Raw genomic sequence first — 21,944 nt, 5'->3', positions numbered from 1 at the left:
AACAAATACCATAATATAGTTTTATTTTAAGATATCACCTCAATGCCACTAGACTAGTGCAACAGCAAACCCAGTAGTAACCCATTAACTAGGGTTACTGTTTCAGCGGAGGTCTAGAGTCTAGACTCCCTATGTGTGATCACCTCCCTCCCTGTTGCCCTCTGGGACATCTCCTCTGCCAGGGTTACCAGGGTTGCCAAGGTTACCAGGGTTGCCAAGGTTGCCAAAAGGGAAGTGCAAATAAAGAAGGTGTGAAGTAACAAAAGATCTTGACAGGGTTGTGTCCAAAATGGCACCCTATTCCCTATATAGTGCACTATTTGGCACCTATGGCACCTATGGCACTAATAGGGCTGTGTGCTGCGGGTTGGCCATGGAGACAGAAAGACATATATATACCCAGCCCTATACCCCAGCCCTATTCCCAGCCCTATTCCCAGCCCTATTCCTAACCCTATACTCAGCCCTATTCCCAGCCCTATACCCAGCCCTATTCGCAGCCCTATTCCGAGCCCTATTCCGAGCCCTATTCCTAGCCCTATAACCAGCCCTATACTCAGCCCTATAACCAGCCCTATAACCAGCCCTATTCCCAGCCCTATTCCCAGCCCTATAACCAGCCCTATAACCAGCCCTATTCCCAGCCCTATACCCAGCCCTATTCCGAGCCCTATTCCGAGCCCTATTCCTAGCCCTATAACCAGCCCTATTCCAATCCCTATAACCAGCCCTATACCCAGCCCTATACCCAGCCCTATCCCCAGCCCTATTCCCAGCCCTATACCCAGCCCTATAACCAGCCCTATACCCAGCCCTATAACCAGCCCTATTCCCAGCCCTATTCCCAGCCCTATTCCCAACCCTATACTCAGCCCTATACCCAGCCCTATACCCAGCCCTATTCCCAGCCCTATCCCCAGCCCTATAACCAGCCCTATTCCCAGCCCTATTCCAATCCCTATAACCAGCCCTATTCCCAGCCCTATTCCAATCCCTATAACCAGCCCTATACCCAGCCCTATGACCAGCCCTATCCCCAGCCCTATACCCAGCCCTATACCCAGCCCTATTCCCAGCCCTATAACCAGCCCTATCCCCAGCCCTATAACCAGCCCTATTCCCAGCCCTATACCCAGCCCTATTCCCAGCCCTATAACCAGCCCTATCCCCAGCCCTATACTCAGCCCTATACCCAGCCCTATACCCAGCCCTATTCCCAGCCCTATACCCAGCCCTATTCCCAGCCCTATAACCAGCCCTATTCCCAGCCCTATACCCAGCCCTATTCCCAGCCCTATAACCAGCCCTATCCCCAGCCCTATAACCAGCCCTATCCCCAGCCCTATAACCAGCCCTATTCCCAGCCCTATACCCAGCCCTATACCCAGCCCTATACCCAGCCCTATTCCCAACCCTATACTCAGCCCTATACCCAGCCCTATACCCAGCCCTATTCCCAGCCCTATAACCAGCCCTATACTCAGCCCTATAACCAGCCCTATAACCAGCCCTATTCCCAGCCCTATTCCCAGCCCTATAACCAGCCCTATAACCAGCCCTATTCCCAGCCCTATACCCAGCCCTATTCCGAGCCCTATTCCGAGCCCTATTCCTAGCCCTATAACCAGCCCTATTCCAATCCCTATAACCAGCCCTATACCCAGCCCTATACCCAGCCCTATCCCCAGCCCTATTCCCAGCCCTATACCCAGCCCTATAACCAGCCCTATACCCAGCCCTATAACCAGCCCTATTCCCAGCCCTATTCCCAGCCCTATTCCCAACCCTATACTCAGCCCTATACCCAGCCCTATACCCAGCCCTATTCCCAGCCCTATAACCAGCCCTATCCCCAGCCCTATAACCAGCCCTATTCCCAGCCCTATTCCAATCCCTATAACCAGCCCTATTCCCAGCCCTATTCCAATCCCTATAACCAGCCCTATACCCAGCCCTATGACCAGCCCTATCCCCAGCCCTATACCCAGCCCTATACCCAGCCCTATTCCCAGCCCTATAACCAGCCCTATCCCCAGCCCTATAACCAGCCCTATTCCCAGCCCTATACCCAGCCCTATTCCCAGCCCTATAACCAGCCCTATCCCCAGCCCTATACTCAGCCCTATACCCAGCCCTATACCCAGCCCTATTCCCAGCCCTATACCCAGCCCTATTCCCAGCCCTATAACCAGCCCTATTCCCAGCCCTATACCCAGCCCTATTCCCAGCCCTATAACCAGCCCTATCCCCAGCCCTATAACCAGCCCTATCCCCAGCCCTATAACCAGCCCTATTCCCAGCCCTATACCCAGCCCTATACCCAGCCCTATACCCAGCCCTATTCCCAACCCTATACTCAGCCCTATACCCAGCCCTATACCCAGCCCTATTCCCAGCCCTATAACCAGCCCTATCCCCAGCCCTATAACCAGCCCTATAACCAGCCCTATCCCCAGCCCTATAACCAGCCCTATACCCAGCCCTATACCCAGCCCTATTCCAATCCCTATAACCAGCCCTATTCCCAGCCCTATAACCAGCCCTATAACCAGCCCTATACCCAGCCCTATACCCCAGCCCTATACCCAGCCCTATACCCCAGCCCTATACCCCAGCCCTATACCCCAGCCCTATTCCAATCCCTATAACCAGCCCTATACCCAGCCCTATACCCAGCCCTATAACCAGCCCTATAACCAGCCCTATCCCCAGCCCTATAACCAGCCCTATCCCCAGCCCTATCCCCAGCCCTATAACCAGCCCTATAACCAGCCCTATTCCCAGCCCTATAACCAGCCCTATCCCCAGCCCTATCCCCAGCCCTATACCCAGCCCTATAACCAGCCCTATAACCAGCCCTATCCCCAGCCCTATAACCAGCCCTATCCCCAGCCCTATCCCCAGCCCTATAACCAGCCCTATCCCCAGCCCTATAACCAGCCCTATCCCCAGCCCTATAACCAGCCCTATAACCAGCCCTATCCCCAGCCCTATAACCAGCCCTATTCCCAGCCCTATTCCCAGCCCTATCCCCAGCACTATAACCAGCCCTATCCCCAGCCCTATAACCAGCCCTATAACCAGCCCTATAACCAGCCCTATCCCCAGCCCTATACCCAGCCCTATTCCCAGCCCTATTCCCAGCCCTATTCCCAGCCCTATCCCCATCCCTATCCCCAGCCCTATAACCAGCCCTATACCCAGCCCTATAACCAGCCCTATCCCCAGCCCTATACCCAGCCCTATTCCCAGCCCTATTCCCAGCCCTATAACCAGCCCTATTCCCAGCCCTATACCCAGCCCTATTCCCAGCCCTATTCCCAGCCCTATAACCAGCCCTATTCCCAGCCCTATACCCAGCCCTATTCCCAGCCCTATAACCAGCCCTATACCCAGCCCTATAACCAGCCCTATTCCCAGCCCTATAACCAGCCCTATCCCCAGCCCTATACCCAGCCCTATAACCAGCCCTATAACCAGCCCTATAACCAGCCCTATCCCCAGCCCTATACCCAGCCCTATACCCAGCCCTATACCCAGCCCTATAACCAGCCCTATACCCAGCCCTATAACCAGCCCTATCCCCAGCCCTATACCCAGCCCTATACCCAGCCCTATACCCAGCCCTATACCCAGCCCTATAACCAGCCCTATAACCAGCCCTATAACCAGCCCTATCCCCAGCCCTATACCCAGCCCTATACCCAGCCCTATACCCAGCCCTATACCCAGCCCTATACCCAGCCCTATAACCAGCCCTATACCCAGCCCTATACCCATCCCTATACCCAGCCCTATACCCAGCCCTATAACCAGCCCTATCCCCAGCCCTATACCCAGCCCTATACCCAGCCCTATACCCAGCCCTATAACCAGCCCTATAACCAGCCCTATCCCCAGCCCTATACCCAGCCCTATACCCAGCCCTATACCCAGCCCTATACCCAGCCCTATAACCAGCCCTATCCCCAGCCCTATAACCAGCCCTATAACCAGCCCTATAACCAGCCCTATCCCCAGCCCTATACCCAGCCCTATACCCAGCCCTATACCCAGCCCTATACCCAGCCCTATAACCAGCCCTATCCCCAGCCCTATAACCAGCCCTATAACCAGCCCTATCCCCAGCCCTATACCCATACCTATAACCAGCCCTATACCCAGCCCTATAACCAGCCCTATCCCCAGCCCTATAACCAGCCCTATCCCCAGCCCTATCCCCAGCCCTATCCCCAGCCCTATCCCCAGCCCTATAACCAGCCCTATAACCAGCCCTATCCCCAGCCCTATAACCAGCCCTATTCCCAGCCCTATTCCCAGCCCTATCCCCAGCCCTATAACCAGCCCTATCCCCAGCCCTATAACCAGCCCTATAACCAGCCCTATAACCAGCCCTATCCCCAGCCCTATACCCAGCCCTATTCCCAGCCCTATTCCCAGCCCTATTCCCAGCCCTATCCCCATCCCTATCCCCAGCCCTATAACCAGCCCTATACCCAGCCCTATAACCAGCCCTATCCCCAGCCCTATTCCCAGCCCTATTCCCAGCCCTATAACCAGCCCTATTCCCAGCCCTATTCCCAGCCCTATAACCAGCCCTATTCCCAGCCCTATACCCAGCCCTATTCCCAGCCCTATAACCAGCCCTATACCCAGCCCTATAACCAGCCCTATAACCAGCCCTATCCCCAGCCCTATACCCAGCCCTATAACCAGCCCTATAACCAACCCTATAACCAGCCCTATCCCCAGCCCTATACCCAGCCCTATACCCAGCCCTATACCCAGCCCTATACCCAGCCCTATAACCAGCCCTATACCCAGCCCTATCCCCAGCCCTATACCCAGCCCTATACCCAGCCCTATACCCAGCCCTATACCCAGCCCTATACCCAGCCCTATACCCAGCCCTATACCCAGCCCTATAACCAGCCCTATAACCAGCCCTATCCCCAGCCCTATACCCAGCCCTATACCCAGCCCTATACCCAGCCCTATACCCAGCCCTATAACCAGCCCTATACCCAGCCCTATACCCATCCCTATACCCAGCCCTATACCCAGCCCTATCCCCAGCCCTATACCCAGCCCTATACCCAGCCCTATACCCAGCCCTATAACCAGCCCTATAACCAGCCCTATCCCCAGCCCTATACCCAGCCCTATACCCAGCCCTATACCCAGCCCTATACCCAGCCCTATAACCAGCCCTATCCCCAGCCCTATAACCAGCCCTATAACCAGCCCTATAACCAGCCCTATCCCCAGCCCTATACCCAGCCCTATACCCAGCCCTATACCCAGCCCTATAACCAGCCCTATCCCCAGCCCTATAACCAGCCCTATAACCAGCCCTATAACCAGCCCTATCCCCAGCCCTATACCCATCCCTATAACCAGCCCTATAACCAGCCCTATCCCCAGCCCTATACCCATCCCTATAACCAGCCCTATACCCAGCCCTATCCCCAGCCCTATAACCAGCCCTATAACCAGCCCTATCCCCAGCCCTATACCCAGCCCTATAACCAGCCCTATCCCCAGCCCTATACCCATCCCTATAACCAGCCCTATAACCAGCCCTATCCCCAGCCCTATACCCATCCCTATAACCAGCCCTATACCCAGCCCTATCCCCAGCCCTATAACCAGCCCTATCCCCAGCCCTATACCCAGCCCTATAACCAGCCCTATAACCAGCCCTATAACCAGCCCTATCCCCAGCCCTATACCCATCCCTATAACCAGCCCTATAACCAGCCCTATCCCCAGCCCTATACCCATCCCTATAACCAGCCCTATACCCAGCCCTATCCCCAGCCCTATAACCAGCCCTATCCCCAGCCCTATACCCAGCCCTATAACCAGCCCTATCCCCAGCCCTATACCCAGCCCTATTCCCAGCCCTATAACCAGCCCTATCCCCAGCCCTATACCCAGCCCTATTCCCAGCCCTATTCCCAGCCCTATACCCAGCCCTATACCCAGCCCTATCCCCAGCCCTATTCCCAGCCCTATCCCCAGCCCTATAACCAGCCCTATACCCAGCCCTATTCCCAGCCCTATACCCAGCCCTATCCCCAGCCCTATTCCCAGCCCTATCCCCAGCCCTATAACCAGCCCTATACCCAGCCCTATAACCAGCCCTATAACCAGCCCTATACCCAGCCCTATCCCCAGCCCTATTCCCAGCCCTATCCCCAGCCCTATAACCAGCCCTATACCCAGCCCTATAACCAGCCCTATAACCAGCCCTATAACCAGCCCTATAACCAGCCCTATCCCCAGCCCTATCCCCAGCCCTATACCCAGCCCTATACCCAGCCCTATACCCAGCCCTATACCCAGCCCTATCCCCAGCCCTATAACCAGCCCTATCCCCAGCCCTATACCCAGCCCTATACCCAGCCCTATAACCAGCCCTATCCCCAGCCCTATCCCCAGCCCTATACCCAGCCCTATACCCAGCCCTATACCCAGCCCTATACCCAGCCCTATCCCCAGCCCTATAACCAGCCCTATCCCCAGCCCTATCCCCAGCCCTATACCCAGCCCTATAACCAGCCCTATCCCCAGCCCTATAACCAGCCCTATCCCCAGCCCTATACCCAGCCCTATACCCAGCCCTATAACCAGCCCTATCCCCAGCCCTATCCCCAGCCCTATACCCCAGCCCTATCCCCAGCCCTATCCCCAGCCCTATAACCAGCCCTATTCCCAGCCCTATAACCAGCCCTATTCCCAGCCCTATAACCAGCCCTATCCCCAGCCCTATACCCAGATATGTGGGATGTGATATTTGAGGATAACTCATGTATAAATCACTAGTCACAACAAAGAGACAAGGACTTCTGTGGTCCATTCTGATAACAGCAAGGCTCCATTCTGATGATCTACCCTTCTCCCAAAGTGTGCCATTGTACACTCCCCCTCTGGTGTTGGGAATATGTTTGGAGTGTACGAGTGCACACTCCTGGAGAAGGGTAGGCGATGGGAACACACTGACAACTCACCTTTTCTTGTCAGGGATCAAGGCACACTCAGAGATGTTGGACAGATGTCCTCTCTCAAACACCAACAGCACGGCGCCACTCTCCGTGTCCTTCAGAAGCAGACATACAACGTGTTGCCCTAATGGCACCCTATTCCCTACAGAGTGCACTACTCTTGACCAGAGCCCTATAGGCCTTGGTCAGAAGTAGTGCACTATATTGGGAATGTGTGCTATTTAGGCCACAGATATATCATATAGTTCAGGTTCATACCGATAGGCCTTGGTCAGAAGTAGTGCACTATATAGGGATTAGTGGTCAGAAGTAGTGCACTATATAGGGATTAGTGGTCATAAGTAGTGCACTATATAGGGATTAGTGGTCAGAAGTAGTGCACTATATAGGGATTAGTGGTCATAAGTAGTGCACTATACAGGGAATAGTGGTCATAAGTAGTGCACTATATAGGGAATAGTGGTTATAAGTAGTGCAATATATAGGGAATAGTGGTTATAAGTAGTGTTCCATTTGGGAAGCAGTCCTAGTGTTTGGTGGACCTGTGTTTGGTGGACCTACCCACAGAGCGGCCGTCTTGTCCTGGGAACTGGTCAGGACTTTGGTGTCGTCAAAGCAGAAGTGGCAGCCGGTGACAGCATCTGTGTGACCCCTCAGCACCTTGATGGGAATCTGAGGAGGCACGGAGAATCAAGCCCTGTCTCACATCTCCATTACACCATGATGGGAATCTGAGGAGGCACGGAGAATCAAGCCCTGTCTAACATCTCCATTACACCTTGATGGGAATCTGAAGAGGCACGGAGAATCAAGCCCCATTTCATGTCTCCATTACACCATGATGGGGGTCTGAAGAGGCACCGAGAATCAAGCCCCATTTCATGTCTCCATTACACCATTACACCATTACACCATGATCAAGCCCTGTCTAACATCTCCATTACACCATGATGGGGGTCTGAAGAGGCACGGAGAATCAAGCCCTGTCTAACATCTCCATTCCACCTTGATGTGGGTCTGAAGAGGCACGGAGAATCAAGCCCTGTCTAACATCTCCATTACACCATGATGGGGGTCTGAAGAGGCACGGGGAATCAAGCCCTGTCTAACATCTCCATTACACCATGTTGGGGGTCTGAAGAGGCACGGGGAATCAAGCCCTGTCTAACATCTCCATTACACCATGATGGGAATCTGAAGAGGCACGGGGAATCAAGCCCCGTCTCACATCTCCATTACACCATGATGGGGGTCTGAAGAGGCACGGAGAATCAAGCCCCATTTCATGTCTCCATTACACCATGATGGGGGTCTGAAGAGGCACGGAGAATCAAGCCCCATTTCATGTCTCCATTACACCATGATGTGGGTCTGAAGAGGCACGGGGAATCAAGCCCTGTCTAACATCTCCATTCCACCTTGATGTGGGTTTGAAGAGGCACGGAGAATCAAGCCCTGTCTAACATCTCCATTACACCATGATGTGGGTCTGAAGAGGCACGGAGAATCAATCCCCATTTCATGTCTCCATTACACCATGATGTGGGTCTGAAGAGGCACGGAGAATCAAGCCCTGTCTAACATCTCTTACTGATATTAGCATTTTTCACACATCATGTCCAGATCATCTGAAACTATCTAAAATTGTATTGTCAAAGCACAACAAAGTCACTTATATATGTTTTGAACACGACTAAAGCATCGCAGTAATGATAATGTTAATCATCATCATTTAAGACAATAGCCGAGGTCTGTTCTTTCTGTTCTAAAACGACACCTTAATTAATGACCCATCTGTTGAGATGTCTTGGTCATAATTGCTATGCTTTGGCCACCAGCCAGATGTATAGCAGGAGGGCTTTTCACACAGCGTTTCCTAGCCTGGGCCCAGATCTGTTTGTGCTCTTGCCAACAACTCATTGTCAAGACAAGCATGTTTGTCATGAGTGGTAAGGAGTTGGGCATGATAGCACAAACAGACAGGCACTCAAGTGTTTCCATGTTTAAAGGAAACCGTTTTCAGTTAAAAGCTTGCTGTCTAGTAGGCTAAGTTGCCATGATTCATCAGTGTTATGACACAGGTGCAACACCATTAATTATGTATAGCTATGTGGATAGCTGTTAGCTTGACTTGCTAACGTTAACTATTAGCTGACCAATCACTCATTGACGTTTTAAAAACAGTTTACAGGGAAGTAGCTGTAAACATGAAGGCTATTCAACTCATCCCCTCTCTACCCAGCTAGCTACCTGCTACCTGGTCAGCTAGCTACCTGCTACCTGTTACCTGGGCAGCTAGCTACCTGCTACCTGCTACCTGTTACCTGGGCAGCTAGCTACCTGATACCTGGGCAGCTATCTACCTGCTACCTGTTACCTGGGCAGCTAGCTACCTGCTACCTGTTACCTGGGCAGCTAGCTACCTGATACCTGGGCAGCTAGCTACCTGCTACCTGGGCAGCTAGCTACCTGTTACCTGGGCTGCTAGCTAACTGAGACCTAGGCAGCTAGCTAACTGATACCTCGGCAGCTAGCTACCTGCTACCTGGGCAGCTAGCTACCTGATACCTGGGCAGCTAGCTACCTGCTACCTGGGCAGCTAGCTACCTGTTACCTGGGCTGCTAGCTAACTGAGACCTAGGCAGCTAGCTAACTGATACCTCGGCAGCTAGCTACCTGCTACCTGGGCAGCTAGCTACCTGTTACCTGGGCTGCTAGCTAACTGAGACCTAGGCAGCTAGCTAACTGATACCTCGGCAGCTAGCTACCTGCTACCTGTTACCTGGGCAGCTAGCTAACTGAGACCTAGGCAGCTAGCTAACTGATACCTCGGCAGCTAGCTACCTGCTACCTGGGCAGCTAGCTACCTGTTACCTGGGCTGCTAGCTAACTGAGACCTAGGCAGCTAGCTAACTGATACCTCGGCAGCTAGCTAACTGATACCTGGGCTGCTAGCTAACTGATACCTGGGCTGCTAGCTAACTGATACCTGGGCAGCTAGCTAACTGAGATCTGGGCAGCTAGCTAACTGATACCTGGGCAGCTAGCTAACTGATCCCTGGGCAGCTAGCTACCTGTTACCTGGGCAGCTAGCTAACTGAGACCTGGGCAGCTAGCTAACTGATACCTCGGCAGCTAGCTAACTGATACCTGGGCAGCTAGCTAACTGATACCTGGGAAGCTAGCTAACTGACACCTGGGCAGCTAGCTAGCTGAGACCTGGGCAGCTAGCTAGCTGAGACCTGGGCAGCTAGCTACCTGCTACCTGGGCAGCTAGCTAACTGAGACCTGGACAGCTAGCTAACTGATACCTGGGCAGCTAGCTAACTGATACCTCGGCAGCTAGCTAACTGATACCTCGGCAGCTAGCTAACTGATACCTGGGCTGCTAGCTAACTGATACCTGGGCAGCTAGCTAACTGAGATCTGGGCAGCTAGCTAACTGATACCTGGGCAGCTAGCTAACTGATCCCTGGGCAGCTAGCTACCTGTTACCTGGGCAGCTAGCTACCTGAGACCTGGGCAGCTAGCTAACTGATACCTCGGCAGCTAGCTACCTGCTACCTGGGCAGCTAGCTAACTGATACCTAGGCAGCTAGCTAACTGATACCTGGGCAGCTAGCTAACTGAGACCTGGGCAGCTAGCTAACTGAGACCTGGTCAGCTAGCTAGCTGATACCTGGGCAGCTAGCTAACTGAGACCTGGACAGCTAGCTAACTGAGATCTTGGCAGCTAGCTAACTGATACCTGGTCAGCTAGCTAGCTGAGACCTGGGCAGCTAGCTAGCTGAGACCTGGGCAGCTAGCTACCTGATACCTGGGCTGCTAGCTAACTGATACCTGGTCAGCTAGCTAACTGAAACCTGGGCAGCTAGCTACCTGATACCTGGGCTGCTAGCTAACTGATACCTGGTCAGCTAGCTAACTGAGACCTGGTCAGCTAGCTAACTGAGATCTGGTCAGCTAGCTAGCTGATACCTGGGCAGCTAGCTAGCTGAGACCTGGGCAGCTAGCTAGCTGAGACCTGGGCAGCTAGCTAACTGATACCTCGGCAGCTAGCTAACTGATACCTGGGCAGCTAGCTAACTGATACCTGGGAAGCTAGCTAACTGACACCTGGGCAGCTAGCTAGCTGAGACCTGGGCAGCTAGCTAACTGATACCTCGGCAGCTAGCTACCTGCTACCTGGGCAGCTAGCTAACTGATACCTCGGCAGCTAGCTACCTGCTACCTGGGCAGCTAGCTACCTGTTACCTGGGCTGCTAGCTAACTGAGACCTAGGCAGCTAGCTAACTGATACCTCGGCAGCTAGCTAACTGATACCTGGGCTGCTAGCTAACTGATACCTGGGCAGCTAGCTAACTGAGATCTGGGCAGCTAGCTAACTGATACCTGGGCAGCTAGCTAACTGATCCCTGGGCAGCTAGCTACCTGTTACCTGGGCAGCTAGCTAACTGAGACCTGGGCAGCTAGCTAACTGATACCTCGGCAGCTAGCTAACTGATACCTGGGCAGCTAGCTAACTGATACCTGGGAAGCTAGCTAACTGAGACCTGGACAGCTAGCTAACTGAGATCTTGGCAGCTAGCTAACTGATACCTGGTCAGCTAGCTAGCTGAGACCTGGGCAGCTAGCTAGCTGAGACCTGGGCAGCTAGCTACCTGATACCTGGGCTGCTAGCTAACTGATACCTGGTCAGCTAGCTAACTGAAACCTGGGCAGCTAGCTACCTGATACCTGGGCTGCTAGCTAACTGATACCTGGTCAGCTAGCTAACTGAAACCTGGGCAGCTAGCTACCTGATACCTGGGCTGCTAGCTAACTGATACCTGGTCAGCTAGCTAACTGAGACCTGGTCAGCTAGCTAGCTGATAGCTGGGCAGCTAGCTAACTGAGATCTGGTCAGCTAGCTAGCTGATACCTGGGCAGCTAGCTACCTGCTACCTGGGCAGCTAGCTAACTGAGACCTGGGCAGCTAGCTAACTGAGACCTGGTCAGCTAGCTAGCTGATACCTGGGCAGCTAGCTAACTGAGACCTGGACAGCTAGCTAACTGAGATCTTGGCAGCTAGCTAACTGATACCTGGTCAGCTAGCTAGCTGAGACCTGGGCAGCTAGCTAGCTGAGACCTGGGCAGCTAGCTACCTGATACCTGGGCTGCTAGCTAACTGATACCTGGTCAGCTAGCTAACTGAAACCTGGGCAGCTAGCTAACTGATACCTCGGCAGCTAGCTAACTGATACCTGGGCAGCTAGCTAACTGATACCTGGGAAGCTAGCTAACTGACACCTGGGCAGCTAGCTAGCTGAGACCTGGGCAGCTAGCTAGCTGAGACCTGGGCAGCTAGCTACCTGCTACCTGGGCAGCTAGCTAACTGAGACCTGGGCAGCTAGCTAACTGAGACCTGGGCAGCTAGCTAACTGATACCTCGGCAGCTAGCTACCTGCTACCTGGGCAGCTAGCTAACTGATACCTAGGCAGCTAGCTAACTGATACCTGGGCAGCTAGCTAACTGAGACCTGGGCAGCTAGCTAACTGAGACCTGGTCAGCTAGCTAGCTGATACCTGGGCAGCTAGCTAACTGAGACCTGGACAGCTAGCTAACTGAGATCTTGGCAGCTAGCTAACTGATACCTGGTCAGCTAGCTAGCTGAGACCTGGGCAGCTAGCTAGCTGAGACCTGGGCAGCTAGCTACCTGATACCTGGGCTGCTAGCTAACTGATACCTGGTCAGCTAGCTAACTGAGACCTGGTCAGCTAGCTAGCTGATAGCTGGGCAGCTAGCTAACTGAGATCTGGTCAGCTAGCTAGCTGATACCTGGGCAGCTAGCTACCTGCTACCTGGGCAGCTAGCTAACTGATACCTAGGCAGCTAGCTAACTGATACCTGGGCAGCTAGCTAACTGAGACCTGGGCAGCTAGCTAACTGAGACCTGGTCAGCTAGCTAGCTGATACCTGGGCAGCTAGCTAACTGAGACCTGGACAGCTAGCTAACTGAGATCTTGGCAGCTAGCTAACTGATACCTGGTCAGCTAGCTAGCTGAGACCTGGGCAGCTAGCTAGCTGAGACCTGGGCAGCTAGCTACCTGATACCTGGGCTGCTAGCTAACTGATACCTGGTCAGCTAGCTAACTGAAACCTGGGCAGCTAGCTACCTGATACCTGGGCTGCTAGCTAACTGATACCTGGTCAGCTAGCTAACTGAAACCTGGGCAGCTAGCTACCTGATACCTGGGCTGCTAGCTAACTGATACCTGGTCAGCTAGCTAACTGAGACCTGGTCAGCTAGCTAGCTGATAGCTGGGCAGCTAGCTAACTGAGATCTGGTCAGCTAGCTAGCTGATACCTGGGCAGCTAGCTACCTGCTACCTGGGCAGCTAGCTAACTGATACCTAGGCAGCTAGCTAACTGATACCTGGGCAGCTAGCTAACTGAGACCTGGGCAGCTAGCTAACTGAGACCTGGTCAGCTAGCTAGCTGAGACCTGGGCAGCTAGCTAACTGAGACCTGGTCAGCTAGCTAGCTGATACCTGGGCAGCTAGCTAACTGAGACCTGGACAGCTAGCTAACTGAGATCTTGGCAGCTAGCTAACTGATACCTGGTCAGCTAGCTAGCTGAGACCTGGGCAGCTAGCTAGCTGAGACCTGGGCAGCTAGCTACCTGATACCTGGGCTGCTAGCTAACTGATACCTGGTCAGCTAGCTAACTGAAACCTGGGCAGCTAGCTACCTGATACCTGGGCTGCTAGCTAACTGATACCTGGTCAGCTAGCTAACTGAGACCTGGTCAGCTAGCTAGCTGATAGCTGGGCAGCTAGCTAACTGAGATCTGGTCAGCTAGCTAGCTGATACCTGGGCAGCTAGCTAGCTGAGACCTGGGCAGCTAGCTAGCTGAGACCTGGGCAGCTAGCTAGCTGAGACCTGGGCAGCTAGCTAACTGATACCTCGGCAGCTAGCTAACTGATACCTGGGCAGCTAGCTAACTGATACCTGGGAAGCTAGCTAACTGACACCTGGGCAGCTAGCTAGCTGAGACCTGGGCAGCTAGCTAGCTGAGACCTGGGCAGCTAGCTAGCTGAGACCTGGGCAGCTAGCTACCTGCTACCTGGGCAGCTAGCTAACTGAGACCTGGTCAGCTAGCTAGCTGATAGCTGGGCAGCTAGCTAACTGAGATCTGGTCAGCTAGCTAGCTGATACCTGGGCAGCTAGCTACCTGCTACCTGGGCAGCTAGCTAACTGATACCTAGGCAGCTAGCTAACTGATACCTGGGCAGCTAGCTAACTGAGACCTGGGCAGCTAGCTAACTGAGACCTGGTCAGCTAGCTAGCTGATACCTGGGCAGCTAGCTAACTGAGACCTGGACAGCTAGCTAACTGAGATCTTGGCAGCTAGCTAACTGATACCTGGTCAGCTAGCTAGCTGAGACCTGGGCAGCTAGCTAGCTGAGACCTGGGCAGCTAGCTACCTGATACCTGGGCTGCTAGCTAACTGATACCTGGTCAGCTAGCTAACTGAAACCTGGGCAGCTAGCTACCTGATACCTGGGCTGCTAGCTAACTGATACCTGGTCAGCTAGCTAACTGAGACCTGGTCAGCTAGCTAGCTGATAGCTGGGCAGCTAGCTAACTGAGATCTGGTCAGCTAGCTAGCTGATACCTGGGCAGCTAGCTAGCTGAGACCTGGGCAGCTAGCTAGCTGAGACCTGGGCAGCTAGCTAGCTGAGACCTGGGCAGCTAGCTAACTGATACCTCGGCAGCTAGCTAACTGATACCTGGGCAGCTAGCTAACTGATACCTGGGAAGCTAGCTAACTGACACCTGGGCAGCTAGCTAGCTGAGACCTGGGCAGCTAGCTAGCTGAGACCTGGGCAGCTAGCTACCTGCTACCTGGGCAGCTAGCTAACTGAGACCTGGGCAGCTAGCTAACTGATACCTCGGCAGCTAGCTACCTGCTACCTGGGCAGCTAGCTAACTGATACCTCGGCAGCTAGCTACCTGCTACCTGGGCAGCTAGCTACCTGTTACCTGGGCTGCTAGCTAACTGAGACCTAGGCAGCTAGCTAACTGATACCTCGGCAGCTAGCTAACTGATACCTGGGCTGCTAGCTAACTGATACCTGGGCAGCTAGCTAACTGAGATCTGGGCAGCTAGCTAACTGATACCTGGGCAGCTAGCTAACTGATCCCTGGGCAGCTAGCTACCTGTTACCTGGGCAGCTAGCTAACTGAGACCTGGGCAGCTAGCTAACTGATACCTCGGCAGCTAGCTAACTGATACCTGGGCAGCTAGCTAACTGATACCTGGGAAGCTAGCTAACTGACACCTGGGCAGCTAGCTAGCTGAGACCTGGGCAGCTAGCTAGCTGAGACCTGGGCAGCTAGCTACCTGCTACCTGGGCAGCTAGCTACCTGAGACCTGGGCAGCTAGCTAACTGATACCTCGGCAGCTAGCTACCTGCTACCTGGGCAGCTAGCTAACTGATACCTAGGCAGCTAGCTAACTGATACCTGGGCAGCTAGCTAACTGAGACCTGGGCAGCTAGCTAACTGAGACCTGGTCAGCTAGCTAGCTGATACCTGGGCAGCTAGCTAACTGAGACCTGGACAGCTAGCTAACTGAGATCTTGGCAGCTAGCTAACTGATACCTGGTCAGCTAGCTAGCTGAGACCTGGGCAGCTAGCTAGCTGAGACCTGGGCAGCTAGCTACCTGATACCTGGGCTGCTAGCTAACTGATACCTGGTCAGCTAGCTAACTGAAACCTGGGCAGCTAGCTACCTGATACCTGGGCTGCTAGATAACTGATACCTGGTCAGCTAGCTAACTGAGACCTGGTCAGCTAGCTAGCTGATAGCTGGGCAGCTAGCTAACTGAGATCTGGTCAGCTAGCTAGCTGATACCTGGGCAGCTAGCTAGCTGAGACCTGGGCAGCTAGCTAACTGAGACCTGGGCAGCTAGCTAGCTGAGACCTGGGCAGCTAGCTAACTGAGACCTGGGCAGCTAGCTAGCTGAGACCTGGGCAGCTAGCTAACTGATACCTGGGCAGCTAGCTAACTGAGACCTGGGCAGCTAGCTAACTGAGACCTGGACAGCTAGCTACCTGAGACCTGGTCAGCTAGCTACCTGAGACATGGGCAAAAACAGTTTACAGGGAAGTAGCTATAAGCATGAAGCATGAATAAAAAATAAACTAAAAATACCTGGGCGAGCTCCTGATGTTCCCACACCGAGGCTCTCCTCTTCTCCACATCCTTCTCCTCTTTCCCTTCATCAATGGTCTCATCAAGTGACAAAGGGTCGATATTTCTCCCCGTCATTTAGTCCAGGGAACTAAATGTATTTCACTACGTTTGGTATTTCATTGTTTTTGGGGGGGGGTTAAAAGGCTCTAGCTAATGTACCAAACCAGTCAGTCAGAGAAGCCAATGTTGTCCTAAAGTTTGCGTTCCCATAGCGACGGCCAGACATCAGGAGCACTGAGTTTGGTGTGACTGAGATGGAAAACAATCTGAAATGTGCAAGACTACACACACGGGGGGGACAGAGATTTTTTTTAAATGTAATGACATTTTATTTTTATTTTTAATATATACATACATATACAACAGTATTACTTTCTTCCGTCACCCTGGTCACTACCCGGGGCTCGAACCAGGGGACCCTCTGCACACATCAACAACTGAAACCCACGAAGCGTCGTCACCCATCACAACCACTTCAGGTCTCAGAGCGAGTGACGTAACCAATTGAAACGCTATTAGCGCGCACCACCGCTAACGAGCTAGCCATTTCACATCGGTTACACATACATACAGTTGAAAGTCGGAAGTTTACATACTCTTAGGTTGGAAATCATTAAAACTCGTTTTTCAACCACTCCACACATTTCTTGTTAACAAACTATAGTCTTGGCAAGTCGGTTGGGACATCTACTTTGTGCATGACACAAGTCACTTTTGTATACAGACAGATTATTTCACTTATAATTCACTGTATCACAATTCCATTGGGTCAGAAGTCTACATACACTAATTTGACTGTGTCTTTACACACATTGGAAAATTCCAGAAAATGATGTCATGGCTTTAGAAGCTTCTGATAGGCTAATTGACATCATTTGAGTCCATTCGAGGTGTACCTATGGATGTATTTCAAGGCCTACCTTCAAACTTAGTGCCACTTTGTCGACATCATGGGAAAATCAAAAGAAATCAGCCAAGATCTCAGAAAAATAACGCCTGAATGTACCACATTCATCAATAGTACACAAGTAAAAACACCATGGGACCACGCAGCCGTCATACCGCTCAGGAAGGAGACGCGTTCTGTCTCCTAGAGATGAACGTACTTTGGTGCTAAAAGTGCAAATCAATCCCAGAACAACAGCAAAGGACCTTGTGAAGATGCTGGAGGAAACAGGTACAAAAGTATCTGTATCCACAGTAAAAACAAGTCCTATATCGACATAACCTGAAAGGCCGCTCAGCAAGGAAGAAGCCACTGCTCCAAAACCGCCATAGAAAAGCAAGACTACGGTTTGCAACTGCACATGGGGACAAAGATCGTAATTTTTGAAGAAATGTCCTCTGGTCTGATGAAACAAAAATAGAACTGTTTGGCCATAATGACCATCGTTATGTTTGGAGGAAAAAGGGGGAGGCTTGCGAGCCGAAGAACAACATCCCAACCGTGAAGCACGGCGGTGGCAGCATCATGTTGTGGGGGTGCTTTGCTGCAGGAGGGACTGGTGCACTTCACAAAATAGATGGCATCATGAGAATGGAAAATGATGTGGATATATTGAAGCAACGTCTCAAGACATCAGTCAGGAAGTTCAAGCTTGGTCGCAAATGGGTCTTCCAAATGGATAATGACCCCAAGCATACTTACAAAGTTGTTGCAAAATGGCTTAAGGACAACAAAGTCAAGGTATTGGAGTGGCCATCAGAAAGCCCTGACCTCAATCCTATAGAAAATTTGTGGGCAGAACTGAAAAAGCTTGTGCGAGCAAGGAGGCCTACAAACCTGACTCAGTTACACCAGCTCTGTCAGGAGGAATGGATCAAAATTGACCCAACTTATTGTGGGAAGCTTGTGGAAGGCTACCCGAAACGTTTGACCCAAGTTAAACAATTTGAAGGCAATGCTACCAAATACTAATTGAGTGTATCTAAACATCTGACCCACTGGAAATATGATGAAATAAATAAAAGTTGAAATAAATCATTCTATCTACTATTATACTGACATTTCACATTCTTAAAATAAAGTGGAATTGACCTAAAACAGAGAATTTTTCCTCGGATTAAATGTCAGGAATTGTGATAATCTGAATTTAAATATATTTGGCTAAGGTGTATGTAAACTTCAACTGTGTGTGTAATCCATTTACATGAAATACCACATTTTGACAAATGTTTTTAGGAATTTTTGCAAATGTATAAAAAATTAAAAAATCTGAAATATCACATTTACATAAGTATTCAAGACCCTTTACTCAGTATTTTGTTGAAGCACCTTTGGCAGCGATTACAGTCTTGAGTCTTCTTGGGTATGACGCTACAAGCTTGGTACACCTGTATTTGGGGAGTGTCTCCCATTCTTCTCTGCAGATCCTCTCAAGCTCTGTCAGGTTGGATGGGGAGCATCGCAGCAAAGCTATTTTCAGGTTTCTCCAGAGATGTTTGATTAGGTTCAAGTCCGGGCCACTCAAGGACATTGAGACTTGTCCCAAAACCACTCCTGCGTTGTCTTGGCTGTGTGCTTAGTGTCGTTCTGTTGGAAAGTGAACCTTCGCCCCACTCTGGAGCAGTTTCTCAAGGATCTCTCTGTACTTTGCTCCGTTCATATTTCCCTAGATGCCGTCTCGTCTCCCAGTCCCTGCCGCTGAAAAACCCACAGCATGTTGCTGCCACCACCATGCTTCACCGTAGGGATGCTGCCACCCCCATGCTTCACCGTGCCAGGTTTCCTCCAGAAGTGACGCCTGATAATCTTGTTTCTTTGTTTGAGTCTTTTGGTGCCTTTTGGCAAACTCCATGTGGACTGTCATGTGCCTTTTACTGAGGAGTGGCTTCCGTCTGGCCACTCCAACAAATCAGGACTTTATGGTAGAATGCTGCAGAGATGGTTGTCCTTCTGGAAGGTTCTCCCATCTTCATAGAGGAATTCTGGAGCTCTGTCAGAATGACCATTGATTGCTCAGTTTGGCCGGGCAGCCAGCTCTATGAAGAGTCTTGGTGGTTCCAAACTTCTTCCATTTAAGAATGATGCAGGCCACTGTGTTCTTGGGGACATTCAACACAGCAGACATTTTTTGGTACCTTTCCCCTGATCACAATCCTGTCTCAGAACTCTACGAACAATTCCTTCGACCTCATGGCTTGGTTTTTGCTCTGATATACACTGTCAGCTGTGGGACCTTATATAGACAGGTGTGTGTCTTTCCAAGTCATGTCTAATCAATTGAATTTACCACAGGTGGACTCCAAAGCTGTAGAAACATCTCAAGGAAGATCAATGGAAACAGGATGCATTTCAAGTCTCATCGAAAAGGGATAGGGGTATTTATTTTTTATGTTTAATACATTTGCAATACAAAAACCTGTTTTCACTTTGTTATTATGGGGTATTGTGTGTAGATTGAGGGGGTGGGAAAAAAATAATTTAAGAAATTATGGAATAAGGCTGTAACGTAACAAAATGTGGAAAAAGTCAAGGGGTCTGAATACTTTCCGAATGTATATCAACTTTTTTTTTTCCAGACAATCTGTCATGACAATAATACAGAGACAGATTACAACAACAAAATCTCACATTTTTATTGATTAACAGACGATAGCAACAATTCAAGACCTCTCCACATATCAGCCCGAGACATCGATCAGCAAAAAAAAAAAACTCACATCCCATGAGAATTACAATTTAAAATGTAAAGTAAGACCCTCTTTCATCAGCATAACTACAGGGCTGGAATTCATACAGAATGGCTCCTGACTCCAGATATCTGTCCTCATAGAGGACATCCTGTTGTCTGTCGGATCATCCTGTTGTCTGTCGGATCATCCTGTTGTCTGTCGGATCACAGATTCACTGCAGCTTCTCCCCACGGATGCTCTTCAACCTGGTCAGATGGGAGAGGAAGGATCGATTCATATCATGTATGTAATAACACTGTCATAATACTGTAACATGTTTAAATGACATGGGTCAATAGTTCCGGTTCCGGTTGGAGCGAGTGGTCGCATCTGCACGTCGCTCCAACGGGTAGTATAACTTTTTCATTATATTTCATTATATCACAACGGTTTGATTTGTCTTATCTTAGCAATTTCTTCTCAGCTAGCTACATAGCCGTCTTTGTATCAAAGATAATTGCGTAATTATCGTATTTCGCCGTCCTAACGTAGTCTTCACTAGCCAGCTAGCTAACGTCCACTGATTAGCTGCACTGGGAAAACTATTACACTCAACTGAACGACTTGATTAGTGTAGTGTTAGCTAGCTACATAGCTGTCTTTACTGTCTTCGTATCTTCGTATCCACGATAATTGTGTAGTTTAGGTTTAGAGTGTGTAGTCTTAGAGTGATTATCTTAATTTACCGAGGTTAGCTAGCCAGCTATTTGTCGTCCTTAACGTAGGTGACTCTGCTAGCTAGCCAACAGCTAGCCAACGTCTTCTGTATAGAACTCAACTACCCGGTCGCACTCACAGGTTGTATCACATATTCACTTCATTTCATTACAGTACAACGGTTTGATTTGTTTGATCGTAGCTAGCTACTTAGCTAGCTACATAGCCGTCTTTGTATCAAAGATAATTGTGTAGTCTAGAGCGATTTTCTAGGTTCGCTAGCCATCTATTGTCGTTCTTTTAACGCAACGTAACGTAATCAACACTGCTAGCTAGCCTGCTAGCCCCGAATAGCAACACTGCAGAAACTATTACACTCAACGGAACGACTTGATTAGTGTAGTGTCAACAACGCACCCACTGCCAGCTGGCCTACTTCAGCAGTACTGTATCATTTTAATCATTTTAGTCAATAAGATTCTTGCTACGTAGCTTAACTTTCTGAACATTCGAGACGTGTAGTCCACTTGTCATTCCAATCTCCTTTGCATTAGCGTAGCCTCTTCTGTAGCCTGTCAACTATGTGTCTGTTTATCCCTGTTCTCTCCTCTCTGCACAGACCATACAAACGCTCCTCACCGCGTGGCCGCGGCCACCCTACTCTGGTGGTCCCAGCGCGCACGACCCACGTGGAGTTCCAGGTCTCCGGTAGCCTCTGGAACTGCCAATCTGCGGTCAACAAGGCAGAGTTCATCTCAGCCTATGCCTCCCTCCAGTCCCTCGACTTCTTGGCACTGACGGAAACATGGATCACCACAGACAACACTGCTACTCCTACTGCTCTCTCTTCGTCCGCCCACGTGTTCTCGCACACCCCGAGAGCGTCTGGTCAGCGGGGTGGTGGCACCGGGATCCTCATCTCTCCCAAATGGTCATTCTCTCTTTCTCCCCTTACCCATCTGTCTATCGCCTCCTTTGAATTCCATGCTGTCACAGTTACTAGCCCTTTCAAGCTTAACATCCTTATCATTTATCGCCCTCCAGGTTCCCTCGGAGAGTTCATCAATGAGCTTGATGCCTTGATAAGCTCCTTTCCTGAGGACGGCTCACCTCTCACAGTTCTGGGCGACTTTAACCTCCCCACGTCTACCTTTGACTCTTTCCTCTCTGCCTCCTTCTTTCCACTTCTCTCCTCTTTTGACCTCACCCTCTCACCTTCCCCCTACTCACAAGGCAGGCAATACGCTCGACCTCATCTTTACTAGATGCTGTTCTTCCACTAACCTCATTGCAACTCCCCTCCAAGTCTCCGACCACTGCCTTGTATCCTTTTCCCTCTCGCTCTCATCCAACTCCTCCCACA

At 51.1% G+C, this 21,944-nt stretch overlaps 2 protein-coding genes across 2 annotated transcripts in view; both read right to left on the bottom strand.

The window, feature by feature from the left end:
• The window catches only part of LOC124035459 (WD repeat-containing protein 88-like), a 31,935-nt gene extending 15,490 nt beyond the window's left edge, over positions 1-16,445 (bottom strand). The window contains exons 1-3 of the mRNA XM_046348913.1: positions 16,208-16,445; positions 7,569-7,679; positions 7,014-7,102 (exon numbers count right to left, since the gene is read on the bottom strand). Coding sequence (XP_046204869.1) covers positions 7,014-7,102; positions 7,569-7,679; positions 16,208-16,324 — 317 coding nt within the window. The 5' untranslated portion in view covers positions 16,325-16,445. The remainder of the gene's footprint in view (positions 1-7,013; positions 7,103-7,568; positions 7,680-16,207) is intronic.
• Positions 16,446-19,803: 3,358 nt separating this feature from the next.
• Positions 19,804-21,944, bottom strand: part of LOC124035375 (G patch domain-containing protein 1-like) — a 91,069-nt gene continuing 88,928 nt past the window's right edge. The window contains exon 23 of the mRNA XM_046348835.1: positions 19,804-20,033. The gene's annotated coding sequence lies outside the window, so the exon portion shown is untranslated. The remainder of the gene's footprint in view (positions 20,034-21,944) is intronic.

The sequence above is a fragment of the Oncorhynchus gorbuscha genome, linkage group LG05, assembly GCF_021184085.1.
Source record: "Oncorhynchus gorbuscha isolate QuinsamMale2020 ecotype Even-year linkage group LG05, OgorEven_v1.0, whole genome shotgun sequence".
Taxonomy (NCBI): Eukaryota; Metazoa; Chordata; class Actinopteri; order Salmoniformes; family Salmonidae; genus Oncorhynchus; species Oncorhynchus gorbuscha.
Note: the sequence above shows the minus strand (reverse complement) of the source record. Positions and strands in the feature narration are given on the sequence as shown.